This window comes from Salarias fasciatus, chromosome 4 (assembly GCF_902148845.1).
Source record: "Salarias fasciatus chromosome 4, fSalaFa1.1, whole genome shotgun sequence".
NCBI lineage: Eukaryota > Metazoa > Chordata > Actinopteri > Blenniiformes > Blenniidae > Salarias > Salarias fasciatus.
The window spans coordinates 16,115,888-16,142,083 of NC_043748.1; the positions used below are offsets into that span (position 1 = coordinate 16,115,888).

Here is a 26,196-nt window from a genome sequence, read left to right on the forward strand (position 1 = left end):
AAAAACAACACTCTGAAATGGAAAAAGAACCTGGCTGTGAAAAACAAACGGGATCTCGTGTCATTGAAGGCTCTCAAATGCATTAATATGCATCCAAGCGAACCACGAGTTGGCGCGACTCGTGACAAACAAACACACGGCGAGAGCAGGAACACTTCATGAGCTACTTGATCAAAAATAGACGACCTACTCCTTTCACTGCTTTGGGTTGATTTGAAAAAAAAAAAAAAAAACAAACATCCAAATGTTGGCGGCCACCTTGTTTATTATCCTGCATTAATATGACAGGAAACACTCACATAAACTCATGTGAGTCACCTCATTTTTATTTACCCCTGTTCCTGTCTGCTTTATTCTTTCATATTAAGCATAACGGAAGAATTAATCTTCAATCTAATCTCCGGATACACAATTCGTTCTTATATAAACGCACTCTTACACTGAACCAGCGAGCTTAACTTTTTTACAGAGCCTGAAGGTTACAGCTATGTGTCAAAGTCAGTCCACCTCATAAAAAAACCTTTAGTTTACATGAGAACGGTGCTCGAAGCAGCTGAAAATGCAACTTTTTGAAAACGATCCCAAAGGTGGAACCTTACGAAAGAGCACCGACTCTTTCTCTGTGTAAATTAAAGATTCAAGAAACTTTATTGATCCTCGATGGGAAATTCAGTTTGGAGCTGTTATCCAGAGTATCAAGACAAAATGACAAAATTTACAATTTCTGCCGGTGTTGGAGCTTCACTGTAATGTTTTGGAAAATGACAAATCAGCAAGGGGTTCCAGAGCCTTTTTAGAAGGCAATCTGGAGAGGCTCCAGGAACGAACAGATGGGGGACTACTGACCTACATCGTGGCAATAATTAAATTGATCAAGAAAAAGCCACACAGGACATGTTCGCCAGCCCATACACACAGACACACACACATTCACACCTAGGGAGAAATCAGAGACACCAGTTAACCTCACATGGATGTTTTTGGACCAATGAAAGGAACATTTCATTATTATTATTTTTCCTCAGTCCTTCAATGTAAACATGTTGGACCCTAATAAACACAACACTCTTATTTTCCACAGAGATCTTCGAGAGCAGGGTTGTCATACACATTTATGCTAAATTTTGCCATATTAACCTTGTAAATTCAAACGCTCAAGCTTTTGTTCACTGTGACGCAGAGTATAATGGGACGAAAATGTCAATATATTCAGCGTTTAATCCAGTTTAATCTTTTGGCAAAACATGCAATATTTGCATTGAACAACTGTGCTGTGCACATCACACGAATGTGTGTGCACGTGTGTATGTTGAGGAGGAGTTAATGCAAAACATCATTTGTCTTTCTTACTTATCTGCACAGAAGCAGAGCAGTGATCCCCAGTTTTCCATGATGGACGTCGTCAGAGGACTGCTGCTGTTAACGCTCTGCTGGGCAGGTGAAGAGTCAACATTTTCAATGATTATTCTGATGCAAGGACAACAGTTCTCACACCAGTCTTCTTCATTTGTCCTGACAGGTACTGGTGCTCATACTCTGAACCTGGATCAGTTCTTAAAAACCCTGGAGAATCACACACTCTGACTTGTACAGCTTCTGGATTCACATTTCGTGATTATGACATGGACTGGATGGACGAGCACAGGGTTTCTTAACCCTGGTCCTCAAGGCCCAGTGTCCTGCATGTTTCACCTCTCTCCCAGTTGGAACACACCTGATTGCAATGAGAGCTAATGCAGTAAGAGCTTCTTTACAAGCAGCCCAGTAATTAGCTCTTATTGCAATCAGGTGTGTTCCAACTGGGAGAGAGGTGAAACATGCAGGACACTGGGCCTTGAGGACCAGGGTCAAGAAACCCTGGACGAGCACTCAACGTTACTCTCAGTCAGTTCAAGGGAGGTTTACAATCTCCAGAGACAATGACAAACAGCAGGTGTATTTACAGATGAACAGTCTCAGCACTGAAGATTCAGCCGTTTATTATTGTGCTCGACTCCCACAGTGACTGAAGCTCCTTTAGAGGTCATTCAAAATCCTACTGTACTGTATTGTTAAGTGTGTGTGTGTGTGTGTGTCGATCTTGATTTACTCCTTTGTTTCATTTTTTTAATTCTTCTTCTTTCCTCTGCCCTTTTCCTCCCTCTTTCTCACCTCGTACTGTTCCACACATTTTAGTTTCTTTTGCAGTGACTAAAAAACTGAAAAGAACCAATAAAAACCACTCACTGCTCTCTGATTGAACCTTGAAATGAGAAAAGGAAGTCTGAGGAATTTTTTTTTTTATTAAAACAAGCCCTGCAATAGAACTCCATAAAAAAACAACTGGGGCCAGTACAGGTCATTAATTAAGGATTAAAAAAAATAAATGTGCAAAACTGAGGAAACGGCAGCTGTTGTGGTTTAACTTCCCATTCCTCAAGCTCACCAACAACATGTTTGACGTCCTTCTGTAATATGAGAAATGTATTCAAAATGGTGAATGTAAGAGGAAATGCAGAACAGTTTTCTGGAAGTGAGGAAAGAAAATAAATGTTTTAAGCATCTGAAATATGAAACACCCTAAAAGTAAAAGGAGCTTTAGGAAAATGTCTTGTTATTGCATCAAACTGTTTTCTGTCTTGCCAAAAGCGACCTTACTGAACTGACAGTTGACTCCAGACTCAGAGTCATCTGTTGACTCGTCATGTCTTTGCATTGTAGCAACAGGGCAGAACTCGTGGAGAACATTAATGCATGCTGAAGGAGGATATGGAAGCTCCAGGCTGCAGGCCTCAAACCCAGAATCAAACCTTTTCAAAGAATGGACAGTTTGCTGAGACAACTTGATGGAGAAAATAATTATAAACCTGACTTTACCAGCCACCATTCAAGTCGTATTATCAATACAGTTGACAGATTGGCGATAAACATTCAGGACATCAACACCAACAATGAGCAAAAAGAACAATACAGGCACCGCTCAAAGAAATCATTCAAGATTATCTCAACTTCATTCAGTGTTCTGGTCCAGGATAACTTTGACTTCACAGCAGATGCTCTTCCTGCCAATTCCTGTTTCACAAGAATGAATCTAATCAAACAAAACTTTGAATGAGAGAAATAAAAAGGCACAAAATGATAGACTGTCATTTATTTCCAATTCAGGAAGAGAAGAAAAAAACAGATGAGAGACTACCTCCACAAAAAGCTGCTCATCAATACTTTCTTTTCCTTTTGAGTTTTGTTGAGTTTGTTTCAGCTCCTGAGCAGCCATTTGCCAGTCAAACCACCAAGTATCTCAATTTCTTTGTCTTCAAACATCTGCTGAGAAAATTCGCATAATTCTTATCTCTGGAAACATGCAGATTTTGACAGACTTCAGCATTAATTTAAATGTTTTCAGGAAAATAAGTCTGCAAGTGCTGCCAGCATGAAGATGGATTCATACTATGATTGAAATACCACAGATTCAGCAAGAATCTGATTATAAAGTGACTTTAATAAGTGTTTCCTGTGTATTATATCATTTGAGAAAATTATACTGGTTTTGTTTTTTATTTATCAGGTGTTTTTATTTATCAGGCGAACATCTTCAGTTTCCCTCAATTTCTGAATTTGACTAATATTTGTTACTGATGTCTTGAGCATGTCACAGCAAAATATATTTTATTAAACTTTCTCAATGTCAGTTGAAGGTAGCTGTGTAAAAAATGAGCACAAATCCTAAATTTGTTCCAGTGAATGCTCTGTGTGTTATAGTAACATTAGGGAATAGTAATGTGATCTCCCAGTTCAGTAAATTTGTTAAAACTTTGCAAATAAATAATACTCTTTTCCACTGGCTCCAGTTAGAACAACAGCAGTTTGATAAACTTTATACAAACACGGTGGCGTTCTGCATGAAGCAGCTATAAAAACATTCAGCTCTCACCACAGTTTGCTGCTCATCAGCTCACCATCAACCATGTTTTCTGTTGCTGTCCTGTTGCTCTGTGCAGCTGGCTCCTGTGAGTCCTCTCTGTCTTTGACAAAGCTCATGTGTTTTTGCTGTGTGATCTGGACATTTGTCAGGATCAATTTTTGTTATTTATTTAATACTTATGACATTTTTTATAGTCATCAATATTTTTACACATGTGAAATGTGAACAAATAAACCTGAAAACTGATGGTATGAAATGACCAGAGGAGGCGCTACAATACCACAAAAAGAAGAAGCAGGGAACTTCATCACTGTATAAATCATCATGGCTGTGAGAGGCTTTGCACATGAACCCAGAAACGCAAGACAAATAAACTCACATCTCACAGAATATAAAGAAACAACTCAAAAATCAACAGATGTTCCTCTGTCTCAATGCCTGGAACAAAAGTCCCATCAGTGAAGAGCACGATTATTTTCTTTTTCCTGGTTTCAAACAATCAGTCATGCATTTGAGGCTGACATGTGACTATTAAACTGTCCGTAGATGTTGATGTGATTTTGTGTGATTTTCTTCTCTGTGACCGAATGAAAACCTGTCCTGTGTGGAACTTGAGTTCCTCCATTGACAGATGTGAGCAGCTCCAGCGCCCTGTGACACTAAGTTGGATAAAGTAGTCTCGAAGAAGGATTTATTATAATCTGAATGAAACACATGTTTTTGAAATAGAAAAATCAACATATTAATAATTCAAATAATAAATAAGACATTTAAATTAAAATGTCTCTCATATTTTCTTCCCTGAAAACAAATACAAATGACTAAACTCTTTAGGAGGAGTCAATGCAAAACACATCTTCCACTTCTACTTACTGGCTGCTCAGAGAATGACAGACAGCAGTAAACAGGCAGTTTAACACGATGGCCTCCAGCAGCTTCAGACTACTGGTTTTAACTCTCTGCTGGGCAGGTGAAGCATTTCACAAACCTTATGTTGGTTTTCTATTTCAGTATATTGTCACTGACAGCAAGTGAAACTGTGTGTTTTGTATTGACAGGAGCTCGTAGTCAGACTCTGACTGAGTCTGATCCTGTGGTCAAAAAGCCAGGAGAGTCCCACACATTGACCTGTACAGGCTCTGGATTCACAATGAGCAGCTACGATATGGCCTGGATCAGACAGGCTCCTGGGAAAGGACTGGAGTGGATTGCCTGGCTTGACGACGGCAGTAGTGGCACAAGTTATTACTCTGAGTCAGTCCGGGGCCGCTTCACCATCTCCAGAGACGACAGCAGAAATCAGCTGCTTCTGCAGATGAACAGTCTAAAAATGGAAGATTCTGCTGTTTATTACTGTGCCAGAGAGTCACAGTGATGCAAACCTTCAGTAGAGTGAAGCAAAAACTCACTGAGCCTGAAAACCTATAACATGAAGCTGCCAGAGGAGGAGCTACAAAACCACAAAAAAATGAGAATGCGAACTGTCTTGGCTTTGAGAAACAAGTTTGCACATGAACTCAGAAAGGCCAGAAATATACACTCACACATTTTGCACAAATAAAGGGAAAAAAAAATCACAGCTCAACAGATCTTCATTTGTCTGAAGGTTTGTCACCGAAGGACGTCTGCAATGTCCATCATAATAACATCTGTTATCATGTCAATAGTATTTTTAACGTTTAATTACTTCTCTGCTATTTGCAGAATAAGATTAATGACTTTTTCTATTATTTTACCAATCTGCTGTTTACTGAAGCCTCAAGTGATTGTACTGATCCATAAAGACATGTTAACACAGAAGCAAGCTGAAGCTTTGTCAAATCTAACTTCCACTGTCACCCTCAGATCTTCTGTCCATGATTCTACATCTGCATATTTGACCGTGAAATTTCATCAGATGAAAATTTAAAATCAAATCCAACATTTAGTTTTTATGAAGAGCATTACATCTTGATGTGACTGTAAGGAGGTGAAATGCTAAATGGAGTAGAAAGGACCGCTAGTGTGAAACAAGACGAGTCAAGAGTCAAAACTAGAAAATGTTGACTCCTGCAAAAAAGAAGCAGCAGAATCGACTCTTGATGAGGCCAGGAAAGGTTGTGATTGTTTTGTTTGTTTTTTTGTTTTTGGTTTTTTTTTTTTTGGGGGGGGGGGGGGGGGGGGGGGGGGCAAATTTCCACTTTCTACCCCAATTGACTTGTTTTAAACCTGATCTTCGCTCCACACTTCAAGACAAAATTTGCTTGTTTGTCAAACTGTTATTTCAATCTTCTTTCACACTGTGGTGGAGGTTGAACTCTCGCCTGACAGGTTTCCAAGTCCAGATTCACAGTGGGGATTCTGTTTCTGTCAGTGTAGTGTATGGCGTCATTTTAGTGCCAAAATTCCGCGGGCAAAAAAAAAAAAAAAAAAATGTGCGCACAGTCAAACCACTCTCTGTGCGCTCGCGATGCCTCTCTGCGTGCGCGGTCACTTTTTACTGCGCGCGACATCACTTTTTGTGCGCATGTGATTTGTTTCTGCACGCGCGGTGGTGTTGACCTTTGGCACTGAGGGGGCGGGCTTTGAGTTGACGCCACTCAACCCCTCTCTCCTTTGTGATTGGTTGCTCTAAACGTCTACTGTCTTCCGGTCAGAGCCAATCAGAGGTTAAGCAGGGCGAGTCGTCATCATTTGGTGGCAGAATTGGAAAATTGAGGAGTAAAATTCACATAACATAACCTCCGTTACAGTGATTTGATTACTGTGAAGGAAACCTGGCTGTTTCCTGGGAGGAGAAAGAACGAATAAAAATGTTTTCATGGAGCTGTCAAGGCTATTTGTCTTAAATGTACATTTAAATTATATTTGATTTGTGTCTGCTAGTGTATATCTTATATTTATTTAAGTATATCTGTCTTAGATTTATATGTAATTTATATCTTATTCATTTCTGTTAGTCTATATTTGGTATTTGATTATATCTGTCTTAAATTCATATTTAAACTATATTTAATTATGTTCTTTAGTTTATATCTGTTATTTAATTATACCTATCCTAAATATATAGTTAATTGTTTCTCTTTTTTTCTGTCTTTTTCAATAGTGTGCATGTTTGTATTTTTTCAACATCAAAAATGCATTCGAGGCTGACTGGTTACTGTTAAACTATCTGCAGATGTTGATGTGATTTTCATGTTCCCGATAACATGCATCATAGGTCAATCCTCCAGTCAGGTGAGTCTGACCATCAGCCTGACTCTCCATCTGGAGAAGGGTCCCCGGCGCTCTCGGTAGCTGCCCACTGCTCCTCCTTACGGAATGCCTCAGCGGCATCGAAGGATGGGTTAAATGTAGAGGACGAATTTCGTTGTACATTCAGTGTATAATGACAAATAAAGCACCTTACCTTACCTGTTATTTTTCTCCCCTCTGTGACTGAATGAAAACATGTCCAGGCTGTATCTTGACTTCTATAGACAGATGTGATCAGCTCCAGTGCCCTAAGTTGGACAAAGTCATGTACTGATATTAATATCATAATCTGAATAAAAAACATTGTTTTGAAATAAATCAGGAAACTGACAAATTAAACAATAAATTAAATATTACAATGAAATTGTCCCTCATATTTTATACCATGAAAGCAAATGCAAATAACTAAAGCAAAGCTGATTTTTCCATGAGGAGGAGTCAATGCAAAACACATCTTCCACCTCTACTTACTGGCTGCTCAGAGAATGACAGACAGCAGTAAACAGGCAGTTTAACACGATGGCCTCCAGCAGCTTCAGACTACTGCTTTTCACTCTCTGCTGGGCAGGTGAAGCATTTCACAAACCTTATGTTGGTTTTCTATTTCAGTATATTGTTACTGACAGCAAGTGAAACTGTGTGTTTTGTATTGACAGGAGCTCGTAGTCAGACTCTGACTGAGTCTGATCCTGTGATCAAAAAGCCAGGAGAGTCCCACACATTGACCTGTACAGGCTCTGGATTCACAATGAGCAGCTACTGGATGGCCTGGATCAGACAGGCTCCTGGGAAAGGACTGGAGTGGATTGCCTTGCACTACGCTGGCAGTAGTAGCAGCAGATATTACTCTGAGTCAGTTCGGGGCCGCTTCACCATCTCCAGAGACGACAGCAGAAATCAGCTGCTTCTGCAGATGAACAGTCTAAAAATGGAAGATTCTGCTGTTTATTACTGTGCCAGAGACACACGCTGTGTGAGCTTCATGTTACAGCTGTACAAAATCCCACAGTCGTCTGTTTTCAGGCCTTCAAGGTTGCTTTTAAAGGTTTTCATTTTTTACTTCTGAAACATTTTTTTTAATTCATTTGATTCATTAATTTAATTGAATTAAGATAAAACGTAATGTGTTAATCTTCATCTAAATACCCTGTAAACAAATTGAACCTTGTAAAAGACAAATAAATATGATTCCTCATGTGATGGAAAATAGTGCTTGGGTCAAATAAATGCATATTTGTTGAATAAATAAATCATCAACATCATTTGTTGCATTACATCAGATGAAACAATTCTTTTATTTAAAAAACTGATTAAAATTTTACACAGGCACGCACGCATCGCACTCACACACACACACACACACACACACACACACACACACACACACACACACACACACACACACACACACACACACACACACACACACACACATAAACACTGATCATTTGGTCAAACGGTCTTACAGTTCAGCTCAACACCATAGTTCACTTGCAAAAGCTCATCTCTCTCTCCCAAAACTGTTCACTCATGTTTCAACCCTACATTTCTTTCCCATATCTCAGTGGCACCAAAATACAAAGATCCTTCTCAACAGCTTTGCCTCATTTCTCGAATCAGACCAGACATTCTGTATTCTCTTGGTCCCCTTGTCAAAAACAACCTGGACGGTTCAGCAAAACCACATGGTTCACCTGTCAAAGCTCAGATCTCTTCCAGAACACTTCACTCAGGTATCAAAACTACATTTCTTTCTCAAACAGACGGTCAATGCCCTCAAAATGCTTTGTCCTTTGGAATCATGTGAGCACTGCAAGTCAAAATGTTTCGATGTTTTGTCTTTAAGGCAGAGGACCATTGAAATATTCCTCATCTACCTTCCTGTCTGAGCCCAGTCCTTCATTCACAATGGTTCCTGAGATTGTTTTTGTTTTTTGGGGTTGTTTGGCTAACAGGATACATTTTGTTTGAGAAAATGAAAAAAAAGCATTTTACAGTAACAAGAACCTTCAACTTTTGATTCACACATTGCACTCATACTTCCAAGGAAACTGTTATTTTTTAGTCACACAGAAAGTAACTTCCATCCATCAAAGTGCAATATACTGTAAAAAAAAACACACACACACACACACACACACACACACACACACACACACACACACACACACACACACACACACACACACACACAAAGCAAAAACAAAACAAAAAATCCCCCAAAAAGTAGGAAAAATTGTATGTAGCCCGCAGTGCTGTAAATGAAGCTGGAGTTTCACAGCTCACTTCTTCACTGGTCACCCTCCTCACCCTCCAGACTGTCCTCTTCATCGTCCTGATCGGGCTCCTCACCCTCATGCAAACAGATTCATGTCTCTGAGCAGCTCCCACACAGTAGCAGAAATGAATCAGGAAGCCTTCAGACACCAGTGGAGCCGATTAGAAGCACAGTTTGTTTTCCTGAGTAAAAATATTCAACACTTCCAGAAATGTAATGACTTTGAACAGTGATGCAATGTTTAGTTCAAAGTTTCATTTTTCATCTCTATGTCCGAACCACACTACAGTGGTGAGCACACTTGTTTCACAGAAACTATTTCTATGTGGATTTTGCATGTTCTTCCTGTGGGTGACTGGATTTCCTTCAACAATCTGAAAAATAACAGTGAGTCCATGACTGACACTCCCTCTGTTGGTTTGTGATGGACAATTCTAAACCAGGATTCTATTGTGTGGAGTTTGCATGTTCTCTCTGTGTCTGAGTGGGTTTTCTCTGGGGCTTTGCCTTCCTATTTAAAAACATATTTGTTCAGTTAAAGTGTGACTATTGACTACCTTTCTGCTAGAAAGGAATAGTTTGGTAAAGTTTGACAGAAAACACATGCTTGATAAAATAAAATATAAAAAAAAACTTCATCATAATGCTCAAACGTTCATGTTGTCTTTCTGTCTCAAATGAGAAAGAAGATGGATGATTAATGGACTGATTTACACTTTGGAGTGACAACCAAATGAACACTGGAGGGCAGTCACTGTCAATTCTTCCACTCTCAGATCTGTTTGCTTTTCTTGTTGATTTCATTTGAATGAGAATAAAATTCTGAACGAATCTTGTGACTTATTTCTATTTCTATTGAGCACACTTTAAATCACATGTATTGCACCAAATTTTGACTGCAATCAAAAGAGCTGAAGACGATGAAAATCAATACAAAGAAAACACCCCTGAGGATATCTTCATGTGAAAATCCAAGATGAACCATTGTTAACATGTAAATTAAAGTTTCGACACAGTCAGAGTCCATCTAGAGGACATGTCCTTACACCTCCTACTGAATTCATTTGACTACATGTAAAGTGAGGGTGACTCAAAAGGAAGTGTGTGCCTGTGTGTGAGTCAGAAGACAACAGAGATCACATTAGTTCAACTTCAGCATCAACCATGTTCTCTGAGGCTCTACTGCTGCTGACAGCTGCATCCTGTAAGGAGCTTTCAGTAGAACCACACAGACAAAAACACTGAAGAATAGGAATGATGGAGATGACTTTTATTTGTTTTCACAGGTGTTCTCAGTATTGATCTCACCCAGCCAGAGTCCATGGTTGTGCAGCCTGGACAGTCTTTGTCCATCACCTGTCAGGTCTCTGGTTATTCTCTCACTGATAGCAGCTATGCAACAGGCTGGGTCCGACAGCGTGAAGGAAAACCGATGGACTGGATATTTCATCAGTGGGGTGGAGGAGACTTTTATGGAAATGAAGCTTTGAAGAGCAAGTTCAGCTCCAGCAGAGACACGTCGGCTCAGACTGTGAGCATTCAGGGACAGAATATGCAGCCTGAAGACTCAGGAGTTTACTACTGTGTGCGTCTCCCCACAGTGACACAAAGTACCAACAGACCTGCACAAAAACAGGAAAATACATAAAAAACAGTCAGACTCATTGACATGTAAGTCAGAATAAATAAAGGCAACTACAGTGATTTATTTAAAATGGTAAATATTTCAATGCACAAATTCAAGAATATTATGTCAAGCTTTAATATGCATTTTTCTTCAAAAGTCTGCAAGATGTTTGTCAACTGGAGCTCTGATGAAATACAAGTAAATGCTTTCTTCCTTAAAAAAGAAGTGAATCACTGATCCTCTTCTGTCTGCTTGAGGTTGTTCTCTGTTCAGATCAGACATGGACAAGTGGTGGCTCACGGGACAAATGCAGCAACATCCACAAACTTTGCTTCTAAAGAAAACATTGATTTCACAGATATTTGAAAAAACAAGCTTAAACTAGAGGATTATTTTCTTTTCTTAATCACAGGACGAGAATGAAGAGCAGACTTCTCTGGGGTGTATTATTTGTTGTCACTGTTCATGGTGAGACAATAACTTAATCTTCTTCCAGGAGTTTCAAATGAGATCCAGCTACAACAATCTTCTCCAGAGGTGAAACAACCTGGAGAGACAGTGAAGATGTTGTGTATCTCTTCTGATGATGGCATGGCAGACTTTCACATTTCATAGATCCGACAGAAGCCATGAAAATGAAGAAATGTAGCTTTTGATAAAGATGTGCGGACACTTACACATGACTGAAGAGTTTTCAAAAAGCACAGATGATCAAGTCTATCTGACAAAAGAGTGAAACAATATTTGTGTTAATATTGTAAATAAAAACTGTATGCAGTACATGAACCTGATGTAAACATTTGCTTATTTGAAAGTGGATCATTCTCCTGAGAGAACAGCAGGCAGCAGATGTCTCTGAAAATACTGAAAGAAACAAAATGACAACTTGACTGTTTACTTTAGTTACCAAACTTGCGTTGACCCAGGAAAACTTCCATCTGAATCACATTGATTTTACATGATTAACGTCCATGAATGGAGATTTCACTGCAAATGTCTTTAACAATATAACAAAGGATTGATCATATGAGATTCATTATGTAATACTGCTTTAATGTTCTCTGTTAACTACCTTCACTGATTTGGGTAAAAATATGACATGAAGTTCTAATTGATTTGCAACATCTTTCACTGACACTTTTAACAACAATGATTTGAAAAAAATAAATAAATAAAAATGCACACAGTTAACAAATGTGACAAGTTTCAAACATTTTTTTCATTTTTATTTTCTGAGAGATTGAGTCTTTGAAGTAGGGGTGTCCAACATGCAGCCTGTGGTCCAGAACCAGCTCACCAGAAGACTCACTCTGACCTGTTATTTTTCCATGAGGAGGAGTCAATGCAAAACACATCTTCCACCTCTACTTACTGGCTGCTCAGAGAATGACAGACAGCAGTAAACAGGCAGTTTAACACGATGGCCTCCAGCAGCTTCAGACTACTGCTTTTAACTCTCTGCTGGGCAGGTGAAGCATTTCACAAACCTAATGTTGGTTTTCTATTTCAATATATTGTTACTGACAGCAAGTGAAACTGTGTGTTTTGTATTGACAGGAGCTCGTAGTCAGACTCTGACTGAGTCTGATCCTGTGGTCAAAAAGCCAGGAGAGTCCCACACATTGACCTGCACAGGCTCTGGAATCACACTGAGCAGCGAGTATATGGCCTGGATCAGACAGGCTCCTGGGAAAGGACTGGAGTGGATTGCCTGGCATGACAGCAGCAGTGGCAGCAGAAGATTTTACTCTGAGTCAGTCCGGGGCCGCTTCACCATCTCCAGAGACGACAGCAGAAATCAGCTGCTTCTGCAGATGAACAGTCTAAAAATGGAAGATTCTGCTGTTTATTACTGTGCCAGAGACACACGCTGTGTGAGCTTCATGTTACAGCTGTACAAAATCCCACAGTCGTCTGTTTTCAGGCCTTCAAGGTTGCTTTTAAAGGTTTTCATTTTTTACTTCTGAAACATTTTTTTTAATTCATTTGATTCATTAATTTAATTGAATTAAGATAAAACGTAATGTGTTAATCTTCATCTAAATACCCTGTAAACAAATTGAACCTTGTAAAAGACAAATAAATATGATTCCTCATGTGATGGAAAATAGTGCTTGGGTCAAATAAATGCATATTTGTTGAATAAATAAATCATCAACATCATTTGTTGCATTACATCAGATGAAACAATTCTTTTATTTAAAAAACTGATTAAAATTTTACACAGGCACGCACGCATCGCACTCACACACACACACACACACACACACACACACACATAAACACTGATCATTTGGTCAAACGGTCTTACAGTTCAGCTCAACACCATAGTTCACTTGCAAAAGCTCATCTCTCTCTCCCAAAACTGTTCACTCATGTTTCAACCCTACATTTCTTTCCCATATCTCAGTGGCACCAAAATACAAAGATCCTTCTCAACAGCTTTGCCTCATTTCTCGAATCAGACCAGACATTCTGTATTCTCTTGGTCCCCTTGTCAAAAACAACCTGGACGGTTCAGCAAAACCACATGGTTCACCTGTCAAAGCTCAGATCTCTTCCAGAACACTTCACTCAGGTATCAAAACTACATTTCTTTCTCAAACAGACGGTCAATGCCCTCAAAATGCTTTGTCCTTTTGGAATCATGTGAGCACTGCAAGTCAAAATGTTTCGATGTTTTGTCTTTAAGGCAGAGGACCATTGAAATATTCCTCATCTACCTTCCTGTCTGAGCCCAGTCCTTCATTCACAATGGTTCCTGAGATTGTTTTTGTTTTTTGGGGTTGTTTGGCTAACAGGATACATTTTGTTTGAGAAAATGAAAAAAAAAGCATTTTACAGTAACAAGAACCTTCAACTTTTGATTCACACATTGCACTCATACTTCCAAGGAAACTGTTATTTTTTAGTCACACAGAAAGTAACTTCCATCCATCAAAGTGCAATATACTGTAAAAAAAACACACACACACACACACACACACACACACACACACACACACACACACACACACACACACACACACACACACACACACACACACACACACACACACAAAGCAAAAACAAAACAAAAAATCCCCCAAAAAGTAGGAAAAATTGTATGTAGCCCGCAGTGCTGTAAATGAAGCTGGAGTTTCACAGCTCACTTCTTCACTGGTCACCCTCCTCACCCTCCAGACTGTCCTCTTCATCGTCCTGATCGGGCTCCTCACCCTCATGCAAACAGATTCATGTCTCTGAGCAGCTCCCACACAGTAGCAGAAATGAATCAGGAAGCCTTCAGACACCAGTGGAGCCGATTAGAAGCACAGTTTGTTTTCCTGAGTAAAAATATTCAACACTTCCAGAAATGTAATGACTTTGAACAGTGATGCAATGTTTAGTTCAAAGTTTCATTTTTCATCTCTATGTCCGAACCACACTACAGTGGTGAGCACACTTGTTTCACAGAAACTATTTCTATGTGGATTTTGCATGTTCTTCCTGTGGGTGACTGGATTTCCTTCAACAATCTGAAAAATAACAGTGAGTCCATGACTGACACTCCCTCTGTTGGTTTGTGATGGACAATTCTAAACCAGGATTCTATTGTGTGGAGTTTGCATGTTCTCTCTGTGTCTGAGTGGGTTTTCTCTGGGGCTTTGCCTTCCTATTTAAAAACATATTTGTTCAGTTAAAGTGTGACTATTGACTACCTTTCTGCTAGAAAGGAATAGTTTGGTAAAGTTTGACAGAAAACACATGCTTGATAAAATAAAATATAAAAAAAAACTTCATCATAATGCTCAAACGTTCATGTTGTCTTTCTGTCTCAAATGAGAAAGAAGATGGATGATTAATGGACTGATTTACACTTTGGAGTGACAACCAAATGAACACTGGAGGGCAGTCACTGTCAATTCTTCCACTCTCAGATCTGTTTGCTTTTCTTGTTGATTTCATTTGAATGAGAATAAAATTCTGAACGAATCTTGTGACTTATTTCTATTTCTATTGAGCACACTTTAAATCACATGTATTGCACCAAATTTTGACTGCAATCAAAAGAGCTGAAGACGATGAAAATCAATACAAAGAAAACACCCCTGAGGATATCTTCATGTGAAAATCCAAGATGAACCATTGTTAACATGTAAATTAAAGTTTCGACACAGTCAGAGTCCATCTAGAGGACATGTCCTTACACCTCCTACTGAATTCATTTGACTACATGTAAAGTGAGGGTGACTCAAAAGGAAGTGTGTGCCTGTGTGTGAGTCAGAAGACAACAGAGATCACATTAGTTCAACTTCAGCATCAACCATGTTCTCTGAGGCTCTACTGCTGCTGACAGCTGCATCCTGTAAGGAGCTTTCAGTAGAACCACACAGACAAAAACACTGAAGAATAGGAATGATGGAGATGACTTTTATTTGTTTTCACAGGTGTTCTCAGTATTGATCTCACCCAGCCAGAGTCCATGGTTGTGCAGCCTGGACAGTCTTTGTCCATCACCTGTCAGGTCTCTGGTTATTCTCTCACTGATAGCAGCTATGCAACAGGCTGGGTCCGACAGCGTGAAGGAAAACCGATGGACTGGATATTTCATCAGTGGGGTGGAGGAGACTTTTATGGAAATGAAGCTTTGAAGAGCAAGTTCAGCTCCAGCAGAGACACGTCGGCTCAGACTGTGAGCATTCAGGGACAGAATATGCAGCCTGAAGACTCAGGAGTTTACTACTGTGTGCGTCTCCCCACAGTGACACAAAGTACCAACAGACCTGCACAAAAACAGGAAAATACATAAAAAACAGTCAGACTCATTGACATGTAAGTCAGAATAAATAAAGGCAACTACAGTGATTTATTTAAAATGGTAAATATTTCAATGCACAAATTCAAGAATATTATGTCAAGCTTTAATATGCATTTTTCTTCAAAAGTCTGCAAGATGTTTGTCAACTGGAGCTCTGATGAAATACAAGTAAATGCTTTCTTCCTTAAAAAAGAAGTGAATCACTGATCCTCTTCTGTCTGCTTGAGGTTGTTCTCTGTTCAGATCAGACATGGACAAGTGGTGGCTCACGGGACAAATGCAGCAACATCCACAAACTTTGCTTCTAAAGAAAACATTGATTTCACAGATATTTGAAAAAACAAGCTTAAACTAGAGGATTATTTTCTTTTCTTAATCACAGGACGAGAATGAAGAGCAGACTTCTCTGGGGTGTATTATTTGTTGTCACTGTTCATGGTGAGACAATAACTTAATCTTCTTCCAGGAGTTTCAAATGAGATCCAGCTACAACAATCTTCTCCAGAGGTGAAACAACCTGGAGAGACAGTGAAGATGTTGTGTATCTCTTCTGATGATGGCATGGCAGACTTTCACATTTCATAGATCCGACAGAAGCCATGAAAATGAAGAAATGTAGCTTTTGATAAAGATGTGCGGACACTTACACATGACTGAAGAGTTTTCAAAAAGCACAGATGATCAAGTCTATCTGACAAAAGAGTGAAACAATATTTGTGTTAATATTGTAAATAAAAACTGTATGCAGTACATGAACCTGATGTAAACATTTGCTTATTTGAAAGTGGATCATTCTCCTGAGAGAACAGCAGGCAGCAGATGTCTCTGAAAATACTGAAAGAAACAAAATGACAACTTGACTGTTTACTTTAGTTACCAAACTTGCGTTGACCCAGGAAAACTTCCATCTGAATCACATTGATTTTACATGATTAACGTCCATGAATGGAGATTTCACTGCAAATGTCTTTAACAATATAACAAAGGATTGATCATATGAGATTCATTATGTAATACTGCTTTAATGTTCTCTGTTAACTACCTTCACTGATTTGGGTAAAAATATGACATGAAGTTCTAATTGATTTGCAACATCTTTCACTGACACTTTTAACAACAATGATTTGAAAAAAATAAATAAATAAAAATGCACACAGTTAACAAATGTGACAAGTTTCAAACATTTTTTTCATTTTTATTTTCTGAGAGATTGAGTCTTTGAAGTAGGGGTGTCCAACATGCAGCCTGTGGTCCAGAACCAGCTCACCAGAAGACTCACTCTGACCTGTTATTTTTCCATGAGGAGGAGTCAATGCAAAACACATCTTCCACCTCTACTTACTGGCTGCTCAGAGAATGACAGACAGCAGTAAACAGGCAGTTTAACACGATGGCCTCCAGCAGCTTCAGACTACTGCTTTTAACTCTCTGCTGGGCAGGTGAAGCATTTCACAAACCTAATGTTGGTTTTCTATTTCAATATATTGTTACTGACAGCAAGTGAAACTGTGTGTTTTGTATTGACAGGAGCTCGTAGTCAGACTCTGACTGAGTCTGATCCTGTGGTCAAAAAGCCAGGAGAGTCCCACACATTGACCTGCACAGGCTCTGGAATCACACTGAGCAGCGAGTATATGGCCTGGATCAGACAGGCTCCTGGGAAAGGACTGGAGTGGATTGCCTGGCATGACAGCAGCAGTGGCAGCAGAAGATTTTACTCTGAGTCAGTCCGGGGCCGCTTCACCATCTCCAGAGACGACAGCAGAAATCAGCTGCTTCTGCAGATGAACAGTCTAAAAATGGAAGATTCTGCTGTTTATTACTGTGCCAGAGACACAGTGTGTGAGCTTAGTGTTACAGCTGTACAAAATCCCACAGTCGTCTGTTTTCAGGCCTTCACGAGTGTTTATTCAAGGTTTTATTTTTTACTTCTGAAACATGATTTTGTTCTTCATTTAATTCATTAATTCAATTGAAATAAAGACAAAACTTGATGTATTAATCTTCATCTAAATACCCTGTAACTAAACCAAACCTTGTCAAACACAAATTATTATATTTCCTTATGTGATGGAAAATTGTGCTTGGGTGAAATAAATAAATGTTTGTTGAATAAATAAATCATCAAAATCATTTGTTGCATTTCGCCAGATGAAAGTATTCATCTATTATTTAAAACAAATAATTAAATTATTAAAATTGTACACACACAAACACACTGAAAACACTGCACTTCCACTGCTAATCCCACAAATGCATCGAGTTGCTAATGATTCACCAGAGATGAGAAAGCCTGTGTGTGTGTGTGGTTTTGTGCCTCATGTGTTTGGCCTATGATGGACTGCTGACCTGTCCAGTGTGCTCCCTCACCCTGAGTAAAATCATTCAACACTTCCAGAAATGTAATGACTTTGAACAGTGATGTTTGGTTCAATGTTTCATTTTCATCTCTATGTCTGAACCACACAGCTGCACAGTGGTGAGCACACTTGTTTCACAGGAACTATTTCTATGTGGATTTTGCATGTTCTTCCTGTGGGTGACTGGATTTCCTTCAACAATCTGAAAAATAAGAGTGGAAGAGTTTTCTCTAGAGCTTTGGCTTCCTATTTAAACACATGTTTGTTCAGTCAAAGTGTGACGATAGACGACCTTTCTGGTTGATATGACTGTTGGGTAAAGTTTGATCGAAATACATGCTTGGTAAAAAATAAAATTGAATCATAATGGTCAGCCATTCTTTTTCTGTCTTCATCTTTTAAAACGGAGAGAAAAAAACAGCATGAAAAAAGAATGGACTCTTAGATCAGATTTTTTTCTTCAGTGTCACGACTAAGAATTTCAGGCCTGTGTGAAAATACAATTGACTTTTTTACCTTTTCATCACATAGTTTTAGAATTCCTCATTCAGAGGAGGTTAAAGAAAAAAGATCGGCAGCACTGAACTCTTGAGATCCAACACAAATGTTTCATGTTGCTTCAACGCTGCTCACTGCAGCTGCATCAGGTTCATTTGTTCTCCTCAGAAGTTATTTCAAAACAGAATTTTAGACAGACAGATGGATGTTCAAACAGTGACCCTAAACCATATCGTGACTGTCCAAGTTGAACATTTCAGGACATGATAGGAGAAAATGAAGGGAGGAGGAGTCGATGCAAATCCTGTGTGGGATCCTACTACATATGTAACAACAGTCATGATGAAGGACGAGGACGAAGACAGGACTGAAGAAGATGGATTATCAGATAGGACTGCTTCTTTTAACTGTCTGCTGGGCAGGTGAAGCTTTTCTCATGTCCAGCTGGTCTTCATGTTGTCTCCATACAGTTAATCATGACTACATGTGACTATTTTATTGTCTCCACAGGTGTTGATGGTCAGACTCTGACTCAATCTGAATCGGTTGTCAAAAGACCAGGAGAATCCCACAGATTAACCTGCACAGCCTCTGGATTAGATGTCAGCGGCTACTGGTTGGCTTGGATCAGACAGGCTGCTGGAAAAGGACTGGAGTGGGTTGCAATGATCACTCACAGTGGGGACAAATACTATGGTCGATCAGTGGGAAGCCGCTTTACCATCTCCAGAGACGACAGCAATAAGCAACTGTTTCTGCAGATGAGCAGTCTGCAGGCTGAAGACTCTGCTGTTTATTACTGTGCAAGAGTCACAGTGACTGAAGCTGATGAGGCAGCTGTACAATATCCCACAGTACTCATCTTTCTGTGGCGGGTTAAAGAATCACTTTTTTTCAAAGTGATCTCAAATTGTTTCTGGTTTTGGTTCATCAAAAAAAAAAAAAAATGAACAGACATGATAAATAATTCACAGCATTGACACTGAGGATTTCAAACAAAGCAGAGCAACACTTATCACCCAACAGAATAAAATAGAATAGCTATATTGTAGCTCCACAAAAAGACTAAAAAGTTGAAATGTCAACATGGCTGAATAAAGTGAAAATTAAACGTTATAATATTCAAACTCAGGGAGGAGGAATGGAGTACATGAATTTGCAACATCCACATAAAACTTGTTGGTAATCACAATACATCCATATATTAACTCATCATTTATATCAGCTTTATCCAATAAACTGTCTCTAAAGACAGAAACTGATTCCAGCTGACACTGTGCTGAAGGCATGATACACTCTCAACACCAGTTATTCAATATGAACACAGACACTCACAGTCAATATAGATCTGTGAATAAACCAAACATGCCGGCTTTGGACTGCAGAAGGAAATCAGAATGTCAACAGAACAGAAAACCAGTTCAATGTAAACACAATGAAAACATGCAAACTCCACACAGAAAACCTCCAAGCTCATGATCATCCCAGTCACAGTTGAAGCATTTAGTCAATTCTGCAGTTTCGGTATGGCAGCCACCAGGGGGCAGTGTTACTCATTATTCAGTGAATCCTCTCATGGAAATTGAAAGTGACGAAAATTTTTGTTGATTTAAAACTTTATTCTGACATAGGATTCGCAAGAGACTGTCTGTGTGATTTCAAGGAGCAAATAAAACTCATTGAGGATCAAAATGAATGTGAGAGAGAATGTTTTCTTTTATCTAGATCAAAATACACTGAAAAATGTGACATTGAAGTTTAAGTAAAATATGAAAAAGACCAAACATTAAAAGCAGTCAGATTGGTTGGGTGGTTATATCGTCGCACTAGATTTGACTATGAACTATGAGTGTATGGGCGGAGCTGAGTCTGTGCAAATTCTCACTGGGATTCAGTTTTAAACCATATTTAAGAGGATTTTTTTTTGGATTTGGAGACAAAGAATCTCAGTGTCACCATGGCTCACAGAGATCTGATGCTGTTTGTGGTCATTTTGTTTCTTTTCGGAGGCACTCGAGGTTGGTCCATAACAGAATCTGAACCAGTCTTAAAAAGACCCGGTGAGTCTCATAGACTCATCTGCACAACATCAGGATTAGACTTCTCAAGCTCAGCCTGGACCTGGATCAGACAGGCTCCTGGAAAAGGTCTGGAGTGGATTGCTTTTGTCCACACATCAAGTAGTAGTATCTCTTACTCCCAGTCAGTCCAGGGAAGGTTCATCATCTCCAGAGACGACTCCAGCAGTCAAGTGTATCTGCAGATGAACCGTCTGGAGACTGAGGACACAGCAGTGTATTACTGTGCCAGAGACACAGTGAGAGACAGTAAGAAGAGAGTTCAACAAAAACCCACCTTCTGAGATCTCTCTTGCAATTTATTTCAATTTCAGTGCATTCAGTATGTGGGAACAAAAAAACAAACAAACAAATGCACAAGACATGAAATTCAGGAATACATCATCAGAAATAATCCATTTAGTTGAATCTGGTGTTTTGTGTGTTTCTGTTCTTTTTTCCCAATCCAAGTCCAAATACGAGGGTGTACCCAAAAGAATCCGGAATTTGACTGTAACTTTTTATTTATGACATTTCAAAATAAAACATCACTGTCGCCTTCAAAATAGTCTCCATCCGCATTAATGCAGCGCTCCAGCCGTGTCTCCCACTTCACGAATGCGTCGTCAGACCCGCGCGTAATTGTGCCATTCTGGGCCGGCTGCGATTTTTCTGTCACCTCCTCCACATCTGCAAACCGCTGTCCCTTCAGCTCTTTCTTCAACTTGGGGAACAAGAAAAAGTCACTCGAGGCTTCATCTGGCGAATAAGGCGGATGGAAGAGGAGATTCATCTCATTCTTCGCCAGAAACTGCGTGACGCACAGCGCCGTGTCCGCTGGCGCTCTGTGGTGGTGGATCAACCGGGCTCCACTCCGCCACTACGCGGGCCGCTTCCTCCTCACATCCTCACGGAGCCGTCTGAGGACTTCGATGTAGTAGTCCTGATTTACAGTCTGACCTGGAGGGACGAACTCGCTGTGCACGATTCCCTGGACAGCGAAGAAGCAGCTCAGCATTGTTTTCACTGCTGAGCGGACCTGACGCGCCGACATCTGGCCCTTTTTAAACCACCCGAACCACTCATGGACCTGATTCTTCCCCAGAGCATCATCCTTGTGGGCTTGCTGCAACAAGGTGAGTGTTTCTGCTGCTGTTTTTTCCCAGCAAAAAGCAGAATTTAATGTTTGCGCGCTGCTCTGGCTTCCCAGTCAATGTCGCCATTTTGGAAAAAATCGCAGACCTCTGCTGCACTCTGTTGCTATAAATAGCGCCTGACAGGCGTCAGTGTCACTCTGGGAGCTCAGATTTCTCACAGATGTGCATGAGGCTTACCTGCAGCACATCTGATGGCCAGAAGTCGGGACTCATTATTGTTTTCTGACCAAATTCCGGTTTCTTTTGGGTACCCCCTCGTACAACATAAATAACATTCATCATGAGCATCATGGTTAATTATTCACATTGCCTGAATTCGTCCATTCATGTACTGCAGGCTGGAGATTTCCAACGGTTTGAGCTGCAGTTCAAACGAGACCCACTGACAAAGCTCTGCTCTTCCAACTCTACACCAGGTCCTCATCCTCCTTGTCTGAATCACACAGTCCACCAACAGCTGCCCACTCTCTGTCCATGTGTCCCAACAGGTCAATTCAGAAATGATTCCCCCAAAGAGTCTAAAGTGCTCCAACAAAAACCACAGAAGTCTGCAATGATGATCAGAACACTTGTAGCCCTGACGTGGATCAACTGAGAGAGAAGATGGATGGATTGATGGACTGATTTACACTTTGGAGTGACAACCAAATGAACACTGGAGGGCAGTCACTGTCAATTCTTCCACTCTCAGATTTGTTTGCTTTTCTTGTTGATTTCATTTGAATGAGACTAAAATTCTATGCGAATGTTATGTCTTATTTCTGTTTCTACTGAGCACACTTGAAATCACATGTATTGCACCAAATTTTCACTGCAATCAAAAGAGTTGAAGATGGTCCAAATCAATACAAGGAAAACACCCCTGAGGATATCTTCATGTGAAAATCCAAGATGAACCATTGTTAACATGTAAATTAAAGTTTCGACACAGTCAGAGTCCATCTGGAGGACATGTCCTTACACCTCCTACTGAATTCATTTGACTACATGTAAAGTGAGGGTGACTCAAAAGGAAGTGTGTGCCTGTGTGTGAGTCAGAAGACAACAGAGATCACATTAGTTCAACTTCAGCATCAACCATGTTCTCTGAGGCTCTACTGCTGCTGACAGCTGCATCCTGTAAGGAGCTTTCAGTAGAACCACACAGAAAAAAACACTGAAGAATAGGAATGATGGAGATGACTTTTATTTGTGTTTTCACAGGTGTTCTCAGTATTGATCTCACCCAGCCAGAGTCCATGGTTGTGCAGCCTGGACAGTCTTTGTCCATCACCTGTCAGGTCTCTGGTTATTCTCTCACTGATAGCAGCTATGCAACAGGCTGGGTCCGACAGCGTGAAGGAAAACCGATGGACTGGATTTCTCATCAGTGGGGTGGAGGAGCTTTACGACAAAATGAAGCTTTGAAGAGCAAGTTCAGCTCCAGCAGAGACACGTCGGCTCAGACTGTGAGCATTCAGGGACAGAATATGCAGCCTGAAGACTCAGGAGTTTACTACTGTGTGCGTCTCCCCACAGTGACACAAAGCACCAACAGACCTGCACAAAAACAGGAAAATACATAAAAAACAGTCAGACTCATTGACATGTAAGTCAGAATAAATAAAGGCAACTACAGTGATTTATTTAAAATGTTAAATATTTCAATTCACAAATTCAATAATATTAGGCAATATCAAGCTTTAATGTGCATTTTTTCCTCAAAAGCCTGCAAGGTGTTTTCTCTGTCAGTGATGAAACATAAGTAAATGTTTTCCAATCCAAAAAAAAGTCCATCACTGATCCTCTTCTGTCTGTTTGAGATTGTTCTCTGTTCAGATCAGACATGGACAAGTGGTGGCCCACGGGACAAAAGCAGCAACATCCACAAACTTTGTTGGTAAAGAAAACACTGATTTCACAAATATTTGAAACAGTAATCTTAAACTAGAGGACTATTTGTTTTTCTTAATCCCAGGATGAGAATGAAGAGCAGACTTCTCTGGCGTGTATTATTTGTTGTCACTGTTCATGGTGAGACAATAACTTGATCTTCTTCCAGGAGTTTCAAATGAGATCCAGCTACAACAATCTTCTCCAGAGGTGAAACAACCTGGAGAGACAGTGAAGATGTTGTGTATCTCTTCTGATGATGGCATGGCAGACTTTCACATTTCATAGATCCGACAGAAGCCATGAAAATGAAGAAATGTAGCTTTTGATAAAGACGTGCGGACACTTACACATGACTGAAGAGTTTTCAAAAAGCACAGATGATCAAGTCTATCTGACAAAAGAGTGAAACAATATTTGTGTTAATATTGTAAATAAAAACTGTATGCAGTACATGAACCTGATGTAAAACGTTTGCGTATCTCAAAGTGGATCATTCTCCTGAGAGAATAGCAGGCAGCAGATGTCTCTGAAAATACTGAAAGAAACACAAGGACAACTTGACTGTTTACTTTAGTTACCAAACTTGCGTTGACCCAGGAAAACTTCCATTTGAATCACATTGATTTTACATGATTAACGTCCATGAATGGAGATTTCACTGCAAATGTCTTTAACAATATAACAAAGGATTGATCATATGAGATTCATTATGTAATACTGCTTTAATGTTCTCTGTTAACTGCCTTCACTGATTTGGGTAAAAATATGACATGAAGTTCTAATTGATTTGCAACATCTTTTACTGACACTTAAGAACAATGATTTGAAAAAAAAAATGAATAAAAATGCACACAGTTAACAAATGTGACAAGTTTCAAACATTTTTTTATTTTTATTTTCTGAGAGATTGAGTCTTTGAAGTAGGGGTGTCCAACATGCAGCCTGTGGTCCAGAACCAGCTCACCAGAAGACTCACTCTGACCTGCTATTTTTCCATGAGGAGGAGTCAATGCAAAACACATCTTCCACCTCTACTTACTGGCTGCTCAGAGAATGACAGACAGCAGTAAACAGGCAGTTTAACACGATGGCCTCCAGCAGCTTCAGACTACTGCTTTTAACTCTCTGCTGGGCAGGTGAAGCATTTCACAAACCTTATGTTGGTTTTCTATTTCAGTATATTGTTACTGACAGCAAGTGAAACTGTGTGTTTTGTATTGACAGGAGCTCGTAGTCAGACTCTGACTGAGTCTGATCCTGTGGTCAAAAAGCCAGGAGAGTCCCACACATTGACCTGTACAGGCTCTGGATTCACACTGAGCAGCAGCTATATGGCCTGGATCAGACAGGCTCCTGGGAAAGGACTGGAGTGGATTACCTGGCATGACAGCGGCAGTGGCAGCAGAAGATTTTACTCTGAGTCAGTCCGGGGCCGCTTCACCATCTCCAGAGACGACAGCAGAAATCAGCTGCTTCTGCAGATGAACAGTCTAAAAATGGAAGATTCTGCTGTTTATTACTGTGCCAGAGACACAGTGTGTGAGCTTAGTGTTACAGCTGTACAAAATCCCACAGTAGTCTGTTCTCAGGTTTTCGAGGCTGTTTTTTAAAGGCTATTTTTTACTTCAGATTCTTCTTTTTTTTTTAAATACTTTCCAAATGTGTCTCAAAATGAATTCAGACAGCTTAAAACATTGTGTCTTGGTACTGGACTAATACTTCTCACAAAAGCAAACATGCTCACGGATAAATGACTCTTTCCTCATGTTATTGGAAATGGAGTTAAACTGAAATAAATTGTTTGTCAAAAAAAAATCATTTTTTGATTTAACACCTGACTGAAAGAAAAATGTGTTAATCAATCACAATCAAAACTAAAATTTTCCACACTTACGGACACACAAACATGCATATCTGTTGGTATGTAATGTACGGTGGACTGTGTCACATTTAGGGTGGGGTGGTACATGGAGGAGGACCCATGATGGCAGGCACTGACGGAGTAGACTGAATAACTCATATTCATATAGTCCATTCAGAAAAAACAAGATCCACGAAATTCAATAAGTACACAAAAGCAAAAGAGGTCCACCATGGACTGATGCATTCAATCAGGGGTGTCCAAAGTCGGTCCTGGAGGGCCGCAGTCCTGCATGTTTTCCATGTCTCCCTGCTTCAACACACCTGAATCTCATGATGATTCATGGCCAAGTCCAGCAGAAAGCCAGATAACGAGCCTCATTGCAATCAGCTGTGTTGAAGCAGGGAGAACATGGAAAACATGCAGGACTGCGGCCCTCCAGGACCGACTTTGGACACCCCTGCATTAAATCCAGGACTCTGAGTTGCTTCAGCAGAGGAGCTGGAACACGAACCTAAGCACAACACAATATCAAACATTGAGCGAG

At 39.9% G+C, this 26,196-nt stretch overlaps 1 protein-coding gene and 3 gene segments (V, D, J or C); all 4 read left to right on the forward strand.

Annotated features, from left to right (window-relative positions):
- The first annotated feature begins 4,809 nt into the window (after nucleotides 1-4,809).
- Nucleotides 4,810-5,276, forward strand: LOC115386828 (Ig heavy chain V region 914-like). The segment is given in 2 exon segments: nucleotides 4,810-4,871; nucleotides 4,960-5,276. Coding segments are annotated over 2 exon segments (366 nt in total).
- Nucleotides 5,277-7,644: 2,368 nt separating this feature from the next.
- Nucleotides 7,645-9,515, forward strand: LOC115386829 (immunoglobulin heavy variable 3-7-like). The segment is given in 3 exon segments: nucleotides 7,645-7,703; nucleotides 7,792-8,108; nucleotides 9,453-9,515. Coding segments are annotated over 3 exon segments (429 nt in total).
- A 2,882-nt stretch (nucleotides 9,516-12,397) lies between these two features.
- Nucleotides 12,398-14,286, forward strand: LOC115386830 (immunoglobulin heavy variable 3-48-like). The segment is given in 3 exon segments: nucleotides 12,398-12,509; nucleotides 12,598-12,914; nucleotides 14,224-14,286. Coding segments are annotated over 3 exon segments (429 nt in total).
- A 2,882-nt stretch (nucleotides 14,287-17,168) lies between these two features.
- Nucleotides 17,169-26,196, forward strand: part of LOC115387526 (immunoglobulin alpha-2 heavy chain-like) — a 42,040-nt gene continuing 33,012 nt past the window's right edge. For both annotated transcript variants that reach the window (XM_030090269.1, XM_030090268.1), the window contains exons 1-2: nucleotides 17,169-17,280; nucleotides 17,369-17,676. In XM_030090269.1, coding sequence (XP_029946129.1) covers nucleotides 17,232-17,280; nucleotides 17,369-17,676 — 357 coding nt within the window. In that variant the 5' untranslated portion in view covers nucleotides 17,169-17,231. The remainder of the gene's footprint in view (nucleotides 17,281-17,368; nucleotides 17,677-26,196) is intronic.